The following is a 20,810-nucleotide window of genomic DNA, read 5'->3' as shown; positions in this document are numbered from 1 at the left end:
TTAGACAAGCTCTCGGTTAGTCCCTGTATTTTTCCTCTCCAAGGCGTGCAGCTTTTCAGCATGATTTTTTTTTTCATTCCCTCCCTCCCTCCCTCCCTCTCTCCTTCCCTCTTCTCCACCCCCGCCCCCTTACTGAGAAAGGAATTGGCTAAGGCTCCACCCAGACGGGGAACTGACCTAGCTGGGCTAGGGCCTGGCGTAGACAGGGTTAACAGTTGCACCTGTTGAGGTGTACCTGCCTTCTCGGGCACCTGTCTCCTCAGCCAATCAGGAGCCGCCCTTGCTGGGAGCCAACCTGTCAGCAAAATACCTACACAGCAACCCGACCATAAATCAAACACTTCACTCCACGGGCCATGTCTGTATTGGGCAGGATTTAGAAGAGAACAGTTGGTCCCATCCGCCAGATTGGGGAAGGTGCTTGAAGATTTGGAACCCTGGGAGAACATGTCGAATGAACTAGAGTGAGTAAACAATTGTAGCTGTCCTCGCGTCACCGAGCCGGAGCCCCAAGCCCTTCTCTGCTCCGCTTTCACGGAGGCAAGAGAGAGTTCCCTGGGCGGTGTGGGTTGGAACCGTAGAGTAATTTGTTAGGGTAAATGAATGGGCAAAGCCTCTCTCTGTCTCCGTGCGTGTCAGGACAGGCCCCCCTAGGGCAAGAGTACAGGCTGTTTCCCTGGGAAAAGGAGATTTTTTTCCCCCGGAGCAGTTTCGAGCCCAGGCAAGGGAGTCTAAGAGTGAAACTCGATGGGAAGATTCTTACCAGACGGTCTTGGCACCCTGGGAGAGGCCTCGGGGAGCCAAGAGATTTTTCTCCCTCCCCCCCCCCCCCCAGCCCCAGCCCCAGCCCCCTTGCTCCGTTGCGAGAACGAGAGGCTTTGCTTTAGCCAATGCTTTGGGCTCCTTTGAACTTTCGGGGCGCGACCCCTCCGTGCCACGAAGGGACTGGACTGTCGAGGGGGTTTTCTCGAGCTCGAGCTCGAGCTCTCGGAGGAGGAACCTGTCCGCTGGGTCTACCTCTCTGGAAGCCCCGGATGGATTTCCTCTGGCAAAGCTGTGGTACTTCAGAACTCCATCTCCCGGTGGCTGGGCTGGAACACTGTGGGGACGGGGGAACCTAGAGGATCTCGAAGGGCCCTTCTAGAGCCGACGTCCTAGGTTCCTCCATCCCCTCGTCCCAGTCCCTTCCGCCTCGGAGAGCCTAGGCTCGGGTCTTGGCTATTTTATGTTCAGCGGATTGCTCCGATGTCTTCAAAGACCTCCCAGGGCTGCCATTCTGTAGTCTCGCGTCTCTCTGGTTTCTGATACAGGCTTACTGGTTATTACTGGCTTTCCCCTAAATTGGACTTTGACACCGGCTCCTGGATGGGATGCTGCGAGATTAGGATGACTGGACTCCCGCTTCCCCTCCCCTCCCCTCCCCCACTGCCTCACTGGAGTTAAACTTCATTTCAAAGAAGCGGAGAGGCAAAGCCTGAGAGGACGTTCCCATCCTGCGGGGAATCTTAAGGCTTCAAAAGGGAAGGAGCTTCCCTTCACACCAGCCCAGTCCTTAATGGGGATGGGGGGGGGGGGAGGTGTCAAAGGCAAGGTTTGCAAGTCTTTTTTATTGAGACCCCATTATAGCCTTTTAGAGGAATGAGCGCTGGGGGACAGCCCCCGTTCCACCCTTCCTCAATCTGGCCAGACTTTGCCGGGCTACTGTAGGCAGGTTCCCATCATTTGTTTGTACTTTGACATCCATCTTTTTAAGAGGCACAGGCTCCATAGAGGCATCCCTCAATTAGAAAGAAGAGAGAAGACATTTAGGGTTTTATGATTCACTGAGCATTGCCCTCAGAACAACTCTGGGAAAGATGATGACGCCCATTTTCCAGATGAGGAGGCAGGCTAGAAGAGGAAGTGACTGGGCCAGGGTCACGCAGCTAGTACTCCTTGCTGCCTCTTGAAGCCAGTTCTTCTTAATCCAAGTTTAGAACCCTTTGGTCCAAGAGGAAGCTGGTTCCTTCCAAATCCCCAATGCTATCTGATAGGCAACCTCTCCATAAGATAAGGATCGAGCCAGGGCTTCAGAGACCATCCAACTTTTCCCAAAGAGCTTGGTGGAAGGAGAAGATGCTGGTGCTTGGGGATCCCTCCCTCCCAAGCCCAGCCCACCCAAGTCACAGACTCAGTCTAGATCCCCAAGGCAGATTCCCTTTACAATTCCCTCCCCAGCCTTGTGAGTCTCCCTGCCAAGCTGCCAAAATACTTCCCTTCCAACTTTTTTCCTCTCTCTCAGGGAGTGACTAAGCCTTAAGATTTTTGGCTGAGGGTCCCATGAGGACAGTTTCAGTACATCAAGGGGGAGGGAGGCAGGGGCAGGGGTGGAACAGCAGCCACATTGGAGAGGTGGCTTTCTGGTGCCGGAGGAGGAAGGGGATGGGTAATTGTAGGCAACCTTCTGAGACCACAATTTCAGCTCACAATAGGTAGCCTGAGCTCAGGCCCCCGGGCTGAGCAGGCAGAGCAGATAAGGAGGATGGGAACTCGGCACAGCTAGGATTCACAGTTTCAGGGCTGGGACAGCATTTGTTGCAACTTCCAGAGCTGCGGCAGGCCTGCAGGGCTGTTGCCTCCTCAAAGCCTTGCCAAGGAATGCCCCAAAAGGAACGTTTGGCTCCCAGGAAAGAAACAAATGCTTTGGTATCTTAGGATGTTAAAGCTGGAAGGGACCAGAGTCAGGAGGGAGAATTTAGAGCCCAGAATGTCAGAACCAGCAGTGTCTTCAAAACCCAGAATGTCAGAACTAGAAAGAGCCCTTCAAACAGAAAATGTCAGAGCTAAGAAGGGTCTTAGAACTCAGAATGTCAGAAGTAGGAAGGACGTTAGAAGACAATGTCAGAGCTGGGAGAACCCTTAGACATAGAATATCAGAGCTAGGAGAAACCTAAAACACTCTATGTCAGAGGTAGGGAGGAACTTAGAACCCAGAATGTTAGAACTGAAAGGGAATCCTAAGAACAAAGAATGTTGGAAAAGAAGACAGAATATCAGAGGCAGGAGAAGCCTTAGAACATAGAATATCAGAGCTGGGAGAAGCCTTAGAATACAAAATATCAGAGCTGGGAGATGCTTTAGAACCTATAATATCAGAGATAGGAGGGACCTTAGGACCCAGAATGTTAGAGCTAGGAGGGTCCTTAGAACCCAAAAAGTCAGAGGTAGGGAGGAACTTAGAACCCAGAATGTTAGAACTGAGTGGGAGTCCTAAGAACAAAGAATGATGGAAAAGAAGACAGAATATCAGAGCCAGGAGAAGCCTTAGAACACAGAATATCAGAGCTGGGAGACACTTTAGAACCTATAATATCAGAGGTAGGAGGGACCTTAGGACCCAGAATGTCAGAGCTAGGAGGGTCCTTAGAACCCAGAATGTTAGAACTGAGAAGGAGCCCGAATGCTTTAAGAATTATCCTGCTATAAGTGCTATAAGAAAACTTAAGGGCTTAGAAGGTTAGGGCTGAAAGGGAACTTACAGCATTCCATCTTCCATATAGTTCTGTGCTTTGAATATAGTAAACATTGAATTCCAGCAAATGTTTGTGGTTGAATGAATGGATGGATGATTGGAAGAATGTAGAATGAACTGAAGGGGGCTTAGAATGGTAGAAGAGGCCTCAGAACACTGCTGGAAAGAGGCAGCAATCATTTAATACAAGCTTCTCAGTTCTTAGATGGAAGAATGGAGGCCCAGAGCAGGGAGGCCATTTGCCTAGAGTCACACAGTGATTTAGTGGGCTTGGCTTTCTTAACATTTTATGCTAATACTTTTGGGTCTTGAGAAACATGGCGGCTTGTGAGTTGCATCAGAAGCTAACACAACTCAGCCCACAGGGTGGCAGGCCCATCCCGCTTTCATGTGGTCTGGTCCCAACATGGGGCTGTGTCACCCAATTGAAATCCACCCCCTTCTTCCTTTGGATTCCTCCTCCTCCCCTCAGCCCTTTGCTGCCCTCTGGTACCTCCAGGCAGCAGAGGACCCTGGGGGAATCTGGCATTCTTCGCCGGAACTGGGAACAGGGAACCTCGAGCAAACAGGTTGCCTAATGAGCTCCTCAGGTTGGGGAAACAGACAGCTTGTCTGCTTCCTGAGGGTCAGATCTTCCTGGGTCCTGGCCATGTTCCCTCTTGCGGTCACTGAGACTCTGTGTCTGGCTTTGGAGCTCTCCCAGCTGGGCTCTGAAGGAGAGGGGCCTGCCAAGGAAGGGTGCCTGCTTAACTGCAGTGGCCAGGCTGGTCCCAGACGCCCCACGCACTGTCCGGATGGAGCCTCTTGTTCTGAACGAGTCAACCTGTTCCTCGTCCCCATTCCCCAGGATCACAGATCTGGAGCTGGAAGGGTCTGGAGAAGCCTCCTCGTCCAATTCTCTGCATCTTTCCAGATAAAGGAAGGGCCACAGAGAGACAGGGAGGGAGCACAAAGGGAGGAGAGGCAGAGCTGGGATTCTCACTCACGTCTCCCAAGCACTAATGGGCATCTGCTATGTGCTAAGTGCAGGTGCTCCCCCTTCCCCTAAGGAGTTCCCGTGCTAGCCGGGGAGGAGATTATGGGTACATCCAAAATACACAGTGTGAAACGGTGGGTCATTTCAGGGAGGGAGGGGGCACCCGCTTGCCTTCTGGAATCTTCTCCCTGGCCCATTGCTGGGTAGAGCCTGGGAGAGTCATCCTGCTAGGACAGGGAGGGATGGAGGTGCTGAAGAAATGAATACTAACAGTTATTCACATCCACAACAACCCTGACCGGCAAGGAGTCCTATTATAGCCCCATTTTGCAAATGAGAAGACTGAGGTGGAGAGTCAGGAGTAACTCACCCAGCTTTGGAGATCTGAGCCCAGGTCTCCAGCAGGAACCTAGGAAGGCACAGGCTGGTGTCTGATTGGGCCCAGTGAGGCCCACCTGACAGCTACCTGCTCTAACTGCTCCAAAGCCTTGAAAGAGTTAAGCAGGAGCTCCTCCCCGCTGTGGTTTTGTGGTCGAAACCATGATTGCCAGGAGCACATTTTTGTCATACACAAGGTGTCTTATTAAAAGTTGAGTTACGCTCCCGGTGAATGAAAAGTTAAAAGCCATCATTAAGTTCTGGCTGTAAAACTCACAGAATGGGCTGACAGCTCGGCCATCCCAGCAGCCCGAGCTATTGGCAAGCTTTGTGGCCTCTGAATAAGCCTCCTAACCACAGGCAGATTGGATGAGCCTGCCTGCCTGCCTGCCTCCCCAGGGCGTTGCGCTCCCTGCCCCAGCCAGCTGGTCTCTTTTCTTGGCCATTCGTGACCATCCCACTGAGTCACCACCAAGAGAACAGCCCAGGCGCAAGGGAGGCAGCCCCAGCCCACTTCTTGGCTCCGCTCTCTCCATCTGTGGCCACGCGGGAACGCAGGAAGCCCCACGAAGGGTTCTTGGGGTACCTAGGCACTGGGGGAACATGCCTTCCCTTCAAGAAGCTTGTATTCTTTTGAAGGAAAAAACACTCACCTGGGAAATGCAATCCACAGTCATTTCTACTAAGGAGGGCACTAAGAACTTGGGGGAACAGGTCAAGCCCTAGAGCTGAACCTTGAAGGAAAAGGGGGTTTCTGTGAGGCACAAATGAGGGAGCACATTCTAGGCATGGGGCAGGTGGAGGATAAAATAGTATGCTGGGGCTAGAATGAGCAGAGCATGTGGACAAGAACTCCAGTGATATTTATTCTCAGCTCCTTTCTGTCTCCAACTAGTCTACTTTCTAAGATTCCTCTAAGAGTCTCCGTTCTCGATTCTACAGCCCCTCTCAGATTTAGCTCAGATTCCACGTTTCAAAATCCTGTCCAGTTCTGACTTTCTGGGTTTCGAGGTTCCTCCCAACTCTGACACTCTGTGTTCTAGGGTTCCTCCTAACTCTGACATTGTGTTCTAAGGACCCTCTCAGCTTTGATATTCCATATTCAAAGAGCCCTCCCAGATCTGACATCCTGTGCTCTAAAGTTCCTCCTAGCTCTGACATACTGGGTTCTAAGACTCCACTTGGATTTAACATTCTATGTTCCAAAATCCTGTCCAATTCTGACTTTGGGGGTTCTAAGATTACCTCTTTGATATTCTGTGGTCTGCGGTTCCTCCCAGCTCTGACACTCTGGGTTCTAAGGTTCCTCCCAGCTCTGGCATTCTCTGTTCTAAGATCCCTCCCAGCTCTGACATTCTCTGTTCTAATTTCTCTCCCAGCTCTGGCATTCTCTGTTCTAAAGTCTCTCCCAGCTCTGACATTCCCTGTTCTAAAGTCCCTCCCAGCTCTGACATTCTGGGTTCTAAGCTCTCTCCCAGCTCTGACATTCTCTGTTCTAAGGTCTCTCCCAGCTCTGGCATTCTCTGTTCTAAGATCCCTCCCAGCTCTGACATTCTCTGTTCTAAGGTCTCTCCCAGCTCTGACATTCTCTGTTCTAAGGTCTCTCCCAGCTCTGACATTCTCTGTTATAAGGTCTCTCCCAGCTCTGACATTCTCTGTTCTAAGGTCTCTCCCAGCTCTGACATTCTCTGTTCTAAGGTTCCTCCCAGCTCTGCCATTCTTTGTTCTAAGGTTCCTCCCAACTCTGACATTTTGTGTTCTAAGGTTCCTCCTAATTCTGACATTGTGTTCTAAGGGCCCTCCCAGCTCTGACATTACATGTTCCAAGAGTCCTACCAGATCTGAAATTTTGTGATCTAAGGTTCCTCCTAACTCTGACATTCTGGGTTCTAAGAACCTTTCAGCAGGAACAGTCTATGTCCTAACTGTCTACTCTTTATGACTCCTTACAGTTCTGACATTTTATATTTTGTAATTCCACAAGGAGGAAGTGGAAAAGTGTTTCTTGGCTAGACTCTAAGGAGGCTTCTACTTAATCGAGTTGCTTTGCCTAATAAAGTAAATATTAAATTGGGACTTAAGAAACTTGAGTTATATATCTCTAGCTCTGCCACTGAGTTGCTGTGGAATAGCTGCCTTGGGCCTCAGTTTCCCAATCTGTAAAACAGGGATAATAAATGCTATTCTATCCAAATACAGCCATCATCATCCCCTTCACTGAGAACAAAGAAATTGATATGTACAACATATTTCTGAGATTCTTGAAGGAAGATGTCTAGCTATATGACCCTGGCCAAGTTGCCTAGCACAGTGCTGGGCACATAGTAGGCTCTTTATATTTAATGAACTGAATTTAATCTTTCAGGACCACAGTTTTCTCACCTATGAGAGCTGGACCAAATGGCCTCTAAGATACCTTCCAACTCTAAATCTATGACCCTAAGATCCTCTGTTTGGAACTTTAGAATCGTTTGAATGAGTCGTCTAATAGTGACTTACAGTTATGTTGTGATTGACTTCTGATACTTGAGATGGATCTTGGCTTTCAGTTACAGAAAAATATTGACCCATGAAGAAAGGTGGGGAGGGAGGGAAAGGGAGAGCCAAGAGAGTAAGAGAAGGAAAATGGGATATGAGAGAAAGTGGGGCATAAAGACAAGATCAGATAAATTGGGATCCCCCCAATAAAATAGAAAGGAAATGAACCCACTATTTAATTAGAAGATGGAAAGCAGTTAATATACAATTAGAAGCTTGAGCTAGAAAACAACAGTCTCCACTAGGGGCTTTAGACACAGGTGACTCAGTGATCTCTTTGGGCATCTCAAAGGTTGATGACAAGGAAGATACTGGTCATTCCTAGGTTAGAGGTGGAACAAGGCTCAGAGAGGACCCGTCCGTCAGCGGTCAAAGGCTTTGACCTTCTCCAGGCTAAGCCATCCAATCCCCCCAAATACCACTAAAGGATGAAATAAGTTTTGAACTTGGTAAAACCAGCCTCCAAGAGTCTGAGTGGACATCCAGAAGGCCCACGCAGCCCAGAGCCTTCCTCATAAACAAAGGCTAGCTGTTGGGAAGGGAGAAGGTTGGGGAAATTTTTCCGCCATGTGCAGTTTTTTGGCAGTGCCTCCCTGTGGGTAATTAGGGAGCTTGATTGATCACCTCTGATGAGGGCTGGATATCTCTGCAATAGGGCTTGGCAAGTAAATTGATGGGTGGATCAGTGTGTCAACACTCCCCAGGAGCATGGCCCCATGAAGTCCTTTCCATAAGAGAAGGTGGGGTGGAGCCAGGGCCATGGACAGGGGCAGAAACTGGTGATTCCAATAGAGCTTCCTCCCCACAGGGGAACCCAGACTTGTGGCCTTGACCTTCTGCAAAGTAGAGAGAGTACCATATTTGGGCTTGGATGGGATGCTCTGTAGATCCAAGGCCTTTACTCAGAGGTATGCATAACCAAGATGAATGATGAACAGAAGCATGGAGAAACTGTGGATACAGTCCTTTAATGACACCCCAACCCAGGTACAACTTCTGAGTTCCAGTATTTGGTTTCTAGTTGCTTTAGAACACAGAGTGTCTGAATCATGAAGAACCTTTACAACATAAAATGTCAGAAGAGAGAGGAACCAGCCTAGATCCTGGAGTGTTAGACCTGGGAGGAACTTTAATACAGAGAATGTCAGAGTTGGAAGGACCCTAGACCATGACATGTAAAGCCAGGAGGGCCCTTAGAACACAGGATGTCAGAACTGGGAGAGACCTTAGAACAGAGAATGTCAGAGCTGGGAGAGACCTTAGAACAGAGAACGTCAGAGCTGGGAGAGATCTTAGGACAGAGAATGTCAGAGCTGGGAGAGACCTTAGAACAGAGAATGTCAGAGCTAGGAGGGACCTTAGAACAGAGAATGTCAGAGCTGGGAGAGACCTTAGAACAGAGAATGTTAGAGCTGGGAGAGACCTTAGAACAGAGAATGTCAGAGCTGGGAGAGATCTTAGAACCCAGAATGTCAGAGCTGGGAGAGACCTTATAACAGAGAATGTCAGAGCTGGGAGAGACCTTAGAACAGGGAATGTCAGAGCTAGGAGAGACCTTAGAACACATGATGGGGGATGCAGTTGGGTGGCTCAGTGGATTGAGAACCAGCTCCAGAGACAGGAGGTCCTAGGTTCAAAACTGGCCTCAGACACTTCCCAGCTGTGTGACCCTGGAAAAGTCACTTAATCCCCTTTGCCTAGCTCATACTACTTTCTGCCTTGGAAACAATACACAGTCTTGATTCTAAGACAGAGGATAAGGGCTTAAAAAAAAAAAAAAGCAGAATATCAGTGCTGGAAGGACCCTTAGAATACAAAATGTCAAACAAACCCCTTTGAGAAGCAAACAGGGTCCACATGGTATAGAGGGTAAAATGATCGATCTGGGGCAAAAGGATCTAAATTCCTATCTCACTTTCTAAGAAGTTAATGTTTAGGTAGTGCTTTAAAGTAAACTACCACTTAAACATTTTCTGTTCAAGCTATTCCCACCTTCCTTCAGCATGGACTCAGTGAAGCTAAGTGCCAAACCTAATTGGGAGATTCTAGGCAAGACTCTCCTCTTTGGAACCTACTTTCTTCCTCCAGGAAATGAGAAGTTTAGAGCAGGGGTCTCTAAGGTGATCTCTAAACCTCCAGATTTTACATCCTATGACCTAACATACTATTTTCAGATGCCCCTCTCTTGTTCTGAAATCTTCTGTCCCAAGTTCTCTCCCATATCTAACATCCTTTCCTTCCAGCCAGTCTGTTAGAACATTCTCTGTTCTAAGGTCTCTCCCAGCTCTGACATTCTCTGTTCTAAGCTCTCTCCCAGCACTGACATTCCCTGTTCTAAGCTCTCTCCCAGAACTGACATTCCCTGTTCTAAGGTCTCTCCCAGCTCTGACATTCTTTGTTCTAAGGTCTCTCCCAGCTCTGACATTCTCTGTTCTAAGATCTCTCCCAGCTCTGACATTCTCTGTTCTAAGCTCTCTCCCAGCACTGACATTCCCTGTTCTAAGCTCTCTCCCAGAACTGACATTCCCTGTTCTAAGGTCTCTCCCAGCTCTGACATTCTTTGTTCTAAGGTCTCTCCCAGCTCTGACATTCTCTGTTCTAAGATCTCTCCCAGCTCTGACATTCTCTGTTCTAAGATCTCTCTCAGCTCTGACATTCTCTGTTCTAAGGTCTCTCCCAGCTCTGACATTCCCTGTTCTAAAGTCTCTCCCAGCTCTGACATTCTGGGTTCTAAGCTCTCTCCCAGCTCTGACATTCTCTGTTCTAAGGTCTCTCCCAGCTCTGACATTCTGGGTTCTAAGCTCTCTCCCAGCTCTGACATTCTCTGTTCTAAGGTCTCTCCCAGCTCTGACATTCTGGGTTCTAAGGTCTCTCCCAGCTCTGACATTCTCTGTTCTAAGGACTCTTCTAGTGACATTCTATGAAACACTAGAGGGACTTCTTTCTTCTGGCCATTTCCCAAAACAAATCCCTGAGCTACAATTGGAGAAAGATACTGATAAATATCATGTAACTATTAGCACTTGATGGTTACAGAGTACTTCATTTTCTTTTTTGATCCTTTTAACCCTAGGAAAATGGCAAGGGAAGTATTGTTATCCCTACTTTGCAGATGAGGAAACTGAGGCCCATAGAAGTTGCACAAGGTCATACAAAACATTAGTGGCAGATCTTGGCCAGGAAGCCATGTCTCCTGACCCCCAGGCACAGGGTCATGAGATTTAAAACTAGAAAAGACTTTCTATTCCAACCTCCTCATTTTACCGATGAGGAAATTGAGACCAGCGCTATGAGAGGAGAGTCCTTGGATCCTAGAGAAGACAGGTAGACCTGGCAGCCCAGAGTCAGCTGGTGGTACTTTGGGAGGCAGCATGGCTTTGGCATTGCCACCTGACAGTGGCCCAGACAGCACTGGCATCATGCCAGGGGCTCTTGGCTCAGTGCCAGTGGCCCCTGGAGGCCAAGATCCCCAGGCAGACTGTTTTGCCTCTGACTGTAAGAAGCCGCCCTTCCCACCGCAGTCCTTGAAATGAATGCTATTGCAATAATAGCATCGAGCAGATTGGGGGAGGGCGTGGGAGGGGTGGGTCCCCAGGGGAGCAGAGCCAGACACCCATCAAGGAGGAGGAAAGTGAAAAATGTCCTGGGAATTACTAGTCGCCCCTCCCCAAGGAGAAAGCCAAGAAAGGGGAAATGAATGCAGGTGTTATCCACTTCATTGCACTCAGCTTTCAGCGTCTTCAGTCCATTCTCCTGTTTCAGAAGTTCAGGGAGAGTATGTTCCCAGATGGGAGAGCAGCCTTGTGCCACTAGGCAAAGAGAAAGAGGGCCAGTCCACTCCTCCCCAGTGGCAGCTCCTTTTGCCTTTCCTATGTGACTGAACACTATTTGGCTTTATTAATTTGTTGTTGTTTAGTCTTTCTTATTTTCTTTATTTTTCTCAATTACTTGTAAAACATTTTTTGACATTTATTTTTTTAAATCTTGGGTTCGAAATTCCCTCCTTCCCCCTCCTTGAGAAGGCAAGCAACTTGATAGAGATTATACACATACAATCATGCAAAATATATTTCCATATTAGTAACATTTTAAAAGAAAAAACAAGAACCCAAACAAATAAAAATAAAGTATGATTTCAGGGCAGCTGGGTGGCTCAGTGAATTTAGTGTGAGGCCGAGAGATGGGAGATCCTAAGTTCAAATCTGATCTCAGATACTTCCTAGCTGCATGACCCTGGAGTCACTTAACTATCACATTTTGAAAGAAAACACAGACCAACAAAATAAGCAAGAAAAACAAAGGAAGAGTAAAAAGTAAACTCTGATCTGCATTCATCACTTCTTTCTCTGGAGATCAATAGCATTTTTTATCAGAAGTCCTTTGGAATTATCCTAGATCACAGTATTGCTCAGAATAATTAAGTCTTTCACTGATGATCAAACAATATTGCTGTTACTGTGCATGCCATTCTGGTTCTGCTCACTTCACTATGCAACAGTTCATATAAGTATTCCCAAGTTCTTCTGAAAGCAGCCCCTTCATCATTTCTTATAGTGCAATGGTATCCCATCACAATCATATGCCACAACTTGTTCAGCCATTCCCCAATTGATGGGCGTCCCCTCGGTTTCCAATTTTTTGCCACCACAAAAACTGCTGCTATAAATATGTTGGCACATAAAGGTCCTTTTCCTTTTTCTTTGATCTCTTTGGGATGCACACCTAGTAGTGGTAATACTGGGTCAAAGCATATGCACCATTTTATAGCCCTTTGGGCATTTGAACACTATTTGGAAATAAATAAGGATTGGCCAGTCCCCCAACCCAAGATGACCTTAAAGTCCTGTTGGAGGTCTCTGAGCTAAGGGATGCTGTTCTGGGCTGTGACTGATACAAGCCAGAATATTGGTGACACCTGTGCCTTCCTTAGCCTGCTAGGCAACTCCCATTTTCAGGGCACTCTACGATTTACAAAGCACTTTCCTCACCTTAACACTCTGACATGGATAGTCTAGTTTCATTTTATAAATTAAAAAATTGAGGCCCACAGAAATGAAGGGACTCAACCAAGGTCAGGCAGGTAATAAATTCAGAGGTGGGATTTGCTCCCAGCTCCTTACCTCCAAATCCAGGCATGATGTTAATTGGGAAGGCAAGTTGCTTTAGCAAACACAAAGACCATTAAGGACATCCTGGCCATGTTCTTCTTGGAGGCTATTCTAAGTGACTCTTGCCTGTCAATTGTTGTTTTCCAACCTGTTATGGTTAATTGGGCATTTGCCAGGTGGTTTGTAGCAAGCTTTGTCTTAAATTGTTCCCTTTGAAGAGGGAATAGCTATGATTGGAGTCATTGGACAATCTGACTATATTTATCTTGTATGTATTGTATATGTACTAATATATGTTCATGTCAAGCAAAAGCTATCTTAGTTTTATTTCTGTATTTTCATAGGCAGCAAGGGGGTATAGTATATAGAGTACTATAGCTGGAGTCAGGAAGTCTCAGACACATATTAGCTTCATGATCCTAGGCAAGTCATTTAACTTCCTCTCTGCCTCAGTTTTCTTATATGAATATAAAAATATCACTTACTTCTTAGGGTTATTGCAAGGATAAAATTATATAATATCTGTAAAGTGTTTCGCAAACCCCTTAAAGCATTATGTTTATGTTAGATTTAGGTGATGGTTAGATAGATGGATAGAGAGAAAGAGAGAGAGAGAAAGGTAGAGTGAGATGGATCAATAGAGATGGATGGATACATAGCAAGATAGAAAGAAGAATGGATGGATAGGTAGATGGGTGGATATATAGATAGATAGATGAATGGATGGATAGATAGATAGATAGATAGATAGATAGATAGATAGATAGATAGACAGACAGGCAAAATAGAGAACAGAGAACTTCATGTCTAAAAAAGACAAAATATAATATCAGTGCCCTTAGAACACAGCTCAATGAGGACAAAGACCTTTTTTTCCTGTCTTTGTATCCCTAGTACATGACAGTGCCTGGCATGTTAAATGTTTAATAAATGTTGAATTGAATTAAACATAGTATGTCTACCTTAAAATACAAAATATGTGAATGGTCAAGAATCTTAAAGATCTTCTCATCCAATCCCCTGATTTTATGTAAGGAGAAAATGAATCCCAAAGTGATTGAAAGCTTTCTTCCATGGCATAATCAACAGCATGGAAAGGATTCAATCCAGGTCTTTTGACAAAAATTACAATACTCTTTCCAATATGCCAAGACTTCTGGGCAACTGGTTATTTCCCATAGTGCTCTGGGTCACAAAGGACAGAACCATATTTTGTGGATATCTTTAAAAACCTGTTATTTCAGAAAGCACCTTCAATTCAGTTATAACTCTTTCTCACCCTATTCCCCCTCCAAGTACAAGCCCTAAGTTCTCTTCAGATTTTCCCATCAGCACCAGGGTTGAGCTATTGGTTATATGGTTTGGGACTCATCCCTTGTCAAGTCAAAGAAGTGGAAACCCATAAGGAGTGCCTGTAGGCCTAATAATAACCTCATGTCCTCAATCATCCACAGTCTCCTCTCCGCCTTCCCTAAACATACTAATGAAATGTGGGCTCTCTCTATCTCCTCCTTTTTCTTTCTTCTCCTCTCTCTTTTTCTCTTGCTCTCTCTTTCTGTGTGTGTGTCTATGTCTCTGTGTCTGTCTGTCTCTGTCCATCTTATCTCTGTCTGCTCCAACATTTCATTGTCAGGATGAGAGACCCATATGTGACAGCTTTCCTTGTGCAATGACATATCTCCAAAGGGCCTTTGTCTCCCAACTCCTCAAGGACGGGACTGTGGTTCATTGGTCTTTGTGTCCCCAGAGTATTTCCTAATATGGCATCTTGGGTTTTTGTCACAAAATTATGACCATCTTTGGGTCAGTTCTTTCTGCTCCTGACCACCCCGCCCTCATTAATTCCGAAACTGTGACAAATTGTCTGAGTATTGTTTTCCTCATCTATAAAATGCATGGATTAGAGCAGATGATCCCTAAGGTCTTTCTGCTATTAAATTTTTGGTTCTTGAGTCTCTTTCAGCTCTGGCATTCTAAGGTTCCCTTCAGCTCCAACATCCTGTGTTCTATGATACTTCCCAGGATTAAAATACTATATTCTTCTCTCTCTTCCAATGTTAATAATATTCAATGACCTCAGTTTCTCTTGAATCCCCTGCATGGTTTACAAAGTTTGGGGGGCTCTTTTCATTGCGATTAGAGTGTCTGCATGGTGCCTGCCATTCCATTCCTCCTATCCAGGGAAGGAACATTGCTGGGTGTCATTCCTCCATGGTAGAAGGCAACTGGGAGGAGTCTGGCCTTTGACATTTCTGCTGTCAGGCTTGCTTGATTTATAGCGGCAGAAACTTGGGGCACCTCCACCCCTTCTCACTCCTCGCCCAAATGGCAGGAACATTTCTATCATTTCTCTTTTCTGGGTGACAGCTTCCTCTCAGTTTCAAACTCCCAATTCCCCAGGGCTAAGCTTGTGAGCATCATCTCCCTTGGAAGCCCCTGGGAGGAGCAGGTTCCTCTGTGTTATCTTCCTTCTCCCTGGGTGTCTCTTCTTCTCCTCTCTTAGATGTTGCCTCCACTTCCCCTAGACCCAACTTGGCCTAAGAATTGGTCTGGCTTCATTGGTAGACTGACCAGGAGCCATCTAAGTGGCTGTCCCCAAACTCATCTGCAAACACTGGGATTCCTGAGGTTCCATTTACACTCTTGTGTCAAGCATCGATGTTTCCATGGAATGGAACCAGTGGAATTGGGAGATCTCTTAGAATATAAAATGTCAGAAGTGAAAAGCATCTTAGAACACAGAATGTCCAAACTGGAAGGCATAGTAAGACATAGAGCTGGAAGGACTTTAAAACATAGAAAACCAAAGCTCAGAGGGATCTTAGAAAAAAAAATTATAAAGCTAGAAACTAAACACTTGGCTCCCGTCTTTCCAAATTTATTCCATGGCATTTCCCCTCACACATTCTGCATCCCCAGCGTAAGTGACCTTCCTACTTTTTCTCTTACATGATGTTTTATTTCCCACCTCCATACTTTTGCAGAGGCTGTGCCTTTAAATGATTTCCCTTTCTACCTCTTGGAATCCCTTGCACCATCTAAGGTTCAGCTCAAGTCCCAGCCTCCTGCACAAGAACTTTCTGATTCCCCCCAGATTAGTAGTGTTTCTTGTTCATTGTTTTCTCGTGACTTTGCACTGATTTTGTATATATTTCCTATATATTGTTCCTTCTCTCCCTTGCCCCCGTATGTAAACTTCTTGAGGAAAGATGCCATTTTGTTATCTTTGTATCCCCAGCATTTTGCCCAGTGCCTGGTGCACAGTAAGTAGTAATTAATAAAAGCGAATTGAATGGAGTTGGATCTTAAAGCTTGGACTCTGGACCTAGAATGGTCCTTTGAGAAAATCTCTTTTTTCAGATGAGGAACCTGAAGGTGAGAGAGAGAAATGACTTGCCTTAAGACACATAGTTAATTGATGGCAGAACTAGGCTTATACTCTCCTATGAGTGAATGAATGAATGAATGAATGAATGAATGAACTGCTGAACTAATTAACTAATTGCTGAATTAACTAACTAATTAATTGATGGTGTTTATTTGTATTATGGTAACACCTAGGGTCTATTCCCAACACACCAAATTCTCTGATTCTCTTCAATAAGGTTGGTTTAGCAAGTAATCATTGAGCATCTATCATGTGCTAGTCATTGTCAGGAGAGGATGTAAAGAAGAATGATGTAGTTTTTGTCCTCTTGGGGCTTGTAGTCTATGATATCATATAGTATAGTCAATTGGTTAATACCACACTGTCCTGGGAAAGAATGTGTAAATTACCCTTTCTCCCCATTTCCAATCTTTCCCCACTTTTTCCAACTCTGTGACTCAGCACTGGTTCTGAAGTCAGGAAGACCTAAGTTCAAATATGGCCACAGACATTTACAAATTGTGTGATCCTGGGCAAGACACTCAACCAGTTTGCCTCAGTTACCTTATTTGTAAAATGAGAATAATGATAACACCCACTCCACAGGGTTGTTTTGAGGGTCAAGTGTGATAATATTTATTAAAACTGCTTAGCATAGCACCTGGCACATAGTAGGCATGATAAAAATATTAGTTATAATAATGTTAACAAAAATGAATAATCTATTGTGCTCAAAGCCCTGGGCTAAGCAATGCAGAGAGAGGCAAAAATGAAAGTGCCTGCCCTCAAGGATCTTACATTTCTATGTATTTAGATCTGTAGATAAGGAAACTGAGACTTAGAAGATTAAATTAGTTGTCCAGGATCACACAGGCAACAAGTTGAAGCCAGAACTCCCTACCGTGCTGTGTCTCAGAGCATTTACTAAGTCAGCTAATGATCTCCTATAAACCCAGGAGTGTGCTGGTAAATATTTAATAACCCAATATCCAAAAATGCACACACTTTAAGTTGAATCTGCATTATTAACATTTCCTCCATTATTTCCTTAAATCTAGAAATCAACAAAACAATAAATGAACCCTTGATTTTTAGCATTTGCGGATTTCCAAGGTATAAACACTGTCAGTTCTTACTAGCCAGTCAGAGCTGGCTTCAGAATCTCCTTGGCCATAACTCTTCTGCATGAGCTTTCAAGGCAGACCAAGTGTGACCCTCTCGATTTCTTCCCAGTTTCAGGTCTGTGCAGGTACTCAAGAACGACGCCGTCAACTTCCAGAAGTTCTCCTGTACCAATGAAGATGAGGCCTGGAAGACCTATCTGGGAAATCCCCTGACTGCTGCCACCAAGGCCATGATGAGAGTCAACGGGGACGAAGATAGTGTTGCTGCCCTGAGCTTTCTCTATGACTACTACATGGTATGGCAGAATTAATTGTCAAGAATTCACTGTGGAAAATGCCTTTGAAGAGCCTGAAACCATTGCCAGATATGATTCCTCCTCCCACTCCACCCCCTACCAGCTTCCAAGACCCTCTGAGATCTCTCTGTTATACATAGTTATTTCCCATAACTCCTCAGGATGTGTCCAAAATCCCGGCCAAGTCTGGATCATTAATTTTAATGATGTTGCAAAGAGACATGAGCTATATCTCTCCACTGATGTGTCAGCTAATCCACTGAGCCTTCTCCTTTTTTGTTTTGTTTTTTTGTTTAGTCATTTAATTAATTAATTTAAAATATTTTTCCATAGTTACATGATTCATGTTCTTTCCCTTCCCTCCTCCCACCCTCCCCCTGTAACTGATGTGCAATTCCACTGGGTTTTACATGTGTCATTGATCAAGACCTATTTCCATATTATTACTATTTGCACCAGGGTGATCGCTTAGAGTCTACATCCCCAGTCATATCCCCATCAACCCATGTAATCAAGCAGCTGTTTTTCCTCTGTGTTTCTATTCCCACAGTTCTTCCTCTGGATGTGGATAGCATCTTTCTCATAAGTCCCTCAGAATTGTCCTGGGTCATTGCATTGCTGCTAGTCCTCCTTTTTTTGTGACTTAGTCATGTCTTCACATAAATTATCCATAAAAGATCCATCCAATGTGCTAGAAGTCCTTCCTCTAGTTCTCCTGATAGCACATTAATACCAATAATATTTGAACTGTCCATCACTTTTATTCCTTGTTATTGTCTTCCCTCTTCTTTTCTACATCTGGAAACATCAGGTTCATTCCATCGCCCTCGTCTTTACCTCTCCTCCCCTCAGTCTATGCTCAATATACTACCAATCTTGACCATCTCAAATGACTTTCATTGTTCTATGTCTTTCTAAGTCTTCCAGGTCTTTCAGGACCCAACTCAAAAGTGCCTTTCCCCTCCCTTCCCACTCCCTCTAAGCCTTCATCGGTAACTACAACCCACACGGATTTTTTCCCCTTCTTTCTCACAGGTCACTTTTCATCTTATCACTTGATTATATTTAATTAGGTAGCTAAGCCTTGTATGTAGTAGATAGAGTAGTGGACTTAAAATCAGAAAGACCTGAGTTCAAATACAGACTCAGACACTTAGTAGCTGTGTGAACCTAACCAAGTCATTTACTTTTTTTAAGCCTTAGTTTCTTCATTTAAAAAATGGAATAATAATAGTGCCTACCTCCCAGGGTTGTTGGTCAATCCATAACCATTTTAAAAGCATCTACTATGTGCCAGACACTGTGGTTGATGTGAGGATAAAGTGATGCAAAGTATAGAAAGCACTTTGAAGCCTTAAAGTATTTTATAAATGTTAGTTATTACTATTATTAATTATTATTATGTACTTAATTGTAGACTTCTTGTATTCTTCAAGTCTGGTTCCTTAGTCTTGTCTTCCTAAAAAATGGAAGTTTAAAAAAGTGTTATACATGTTTTATTAATTTCTGTATTTATTATAACACCTACCACAGAATTGGTTACATGGTAGTAGACACTTGTAGTAGACACTCATTTGACAAGATGGCTGAATGGAATGATGAATGGACAAATAGATAGTGGAATGATGAATAGGGGATGGACAAAGGATGAATGGATGGATGGATGATGAAGTGAATAGATGGAGGAGATAGGTAAATGGATGCAGAATGGGAGATAGGAGGATGAATAGATGAATAACTAAGTGGATAGTTGGATGAATGAATGGTAGTCATTGATTGTAATAATAGTTAACAGAACTTATGTAATTGACTTGATCAGAAATAGGAAGGCCAAAGGTATTCCTGCTATAGAGATAACCCAGCTATTGGTATTGGATACTGACTTTAAAATGTGTTAGATAGATAGAGCATTTATTGTGTACTCACTATGTGCCAGACACTGTGCTAAGTAGTGGGAATATAAATAGAAACAAAAAGAAAGTTAGCTCCTGACCTCAAGGAACTTACATTCTAATAGGTGAAGATAAGTAAAGAAAAGAAAACTTAAAAAAGAAAAACAAAGATGAGAGGCAGTGGGGAGAATGTGAAAAAGTAGACAGGTAGATACCATGGTGTGAAGAGAACATTATGAGGAGCCTCCAGGTGGCTCAATGGATAGAAAGCCAGACCTGGAGATGAGAAGTTCTGGGTTCAAATATAGCCTCAGATACTTTCTAGCTATTAGACTCCGAAGAAGTCACTTAATCCCCATTGCCTAGCCCCTACCACTCTTCTACACTGGGATCAATACACAGGATTGATTCCAAGACAGAAGATGAGGTTTTTGGGAGAGAGAGAGAGAGAGAGAGAGAGAGAGAGAGAGAGAGAGAGAGAGAGAGAGAGAGGATCGAATGGCTGTGAAGAATAGAGCAGAAGCTATTCATGCTGAAGAAGATGCTTATATTTAGCTCCAAACAAGGATGAAGATAAAATGAGTTTCCTATAGTCCCCTTCCCATAAATCTGGAAGTTCACAAAAGTTCAGTAATATCTGCTCTCTCCTTCAGGGCCCAAAGGAAAAACGGATCCTCTCCTCAAGTACAGGAGCAAGAAGTGACCTAGGAAAGAGGTGAGAAGATCTGACTCCCCATCAGCACCCTCTCTTCTTCCTTTATCTTGAAAAATAGCAATAACATTTGGGATCAGAACCTTGGTTCAAATCCCAGCTCTGTTCCCTACTATCTTGGTGATCTTTGGCAAATTACTATCCTGCTCTGGGCCTCAGTTTCCCCATCTATATAATCAGGGGTTTGGCTTATAAGGTCACTTGGGTTCCTCCCAGTTCTCAATTCTTTGGTTTTCCCTCTCCGCCCTTTCCCTTCTTTCTGCCTCCTTCCCATTTCCAGCTAATTAACAGAAGGAAGGAGGGACTGACTCATTTGCATAAAGAAATTTAAAAGCCTGGAAGCTTGGGAGGGAACTATCTTTCATGACTCCTATCTTTTCCTGGCACCTGCTTTGGGTTTTCCCAACTTCAAAGAACCTTACTTGTCTCTCCATTGACTCTCTCTACCATGACTTGTGTTTCTCCCTGGGCCACTAGCTCTGGGCTCCCATCTCTCTAAACAATTCTCAGTGTCTATAACCAAAGACTGCCTCACTGGTTCTAAGCCAGAGATGCTCAGAAGGAAAATGGTCAAGTTGGGGCATGAGTTTACCCATGATCCCCTCCTGAAGGATGTTCCTGGAGAGCTCCACTCACTATCAACCAATCCTATAAGGGTGCCCTTCTTTTACCATGACTTGTTTCTATTTTCCTTCTTCGGCCCCCAGTTATGCCTAGCACAGTTCTAGGCATGGAGCTTAATGTGCTTAATGGCTTGGTAAATACTTGCTAACTTGTTGATTAAATATTTGTTGAATGGATGGATGGATAGATGGATGGACAGATGGATGGATGGATGGATGGATGGATGGATGGATGGATGGATAGATGGATGGATGGATAAGATGCAACCAAGCACTTCCAGAAGT

The 20,810-nt window shown here is 44.9% G+C and overlaps 1 protein-coding gene across 1 annotated transcript in view; it reads left to right on the top strand.

Annotated features, from left to right (window-relative positions):
- Nucleotides 1-315: 315 nt before the first annotated feature.
- Nucleotides 316-20,810, top strand: part of GRHL3 (grainyhead like transcription factor 3) — a 54,835-nt gene continuing 34,340 nt past the window's right edge. Inside the window, exons 1-3 of the mRNA XM_007491306.3 lie at nucleotides 316-464; nucleotides 17,112-17,298; nucleotides 19,844-19,905. Of these exons, the coding sequence (XP_007491368.1) occupies nucleotides 448-464; nucleotides 17,112-17,298; nucleotides 19,844-19,905 (266 nt within the window). The 5' untranslated portion in view covers nucleotides 316-447. The remainder of the gene's footprint in view (nucleotides 465-17,111; nucleotides 17,299-19,843; nucleotides 19,906-20,810) is intronic.

This window comes from Monodelphis domestica, chromosome 4 (genome assembly GCF_027887165.1).
Source record: "Monodelphis domestica isolate mMonDom1 chromosome 4, mMonDom1.pri, whole genome shotgun sequence".
Taxonomy (NCBI): domain Eukaryota; kingdom Metazoa; phylum Chordata; class Mammalia; order Didelphimorphia; family Didelphidae; genus Monodelphis; species Monodelphis domestica.
The sequence above is the reverse complement of the archived record's forward strand: the minus strand, read 5'-3'. Positions and strand labels throughout refer to the sequence as shown.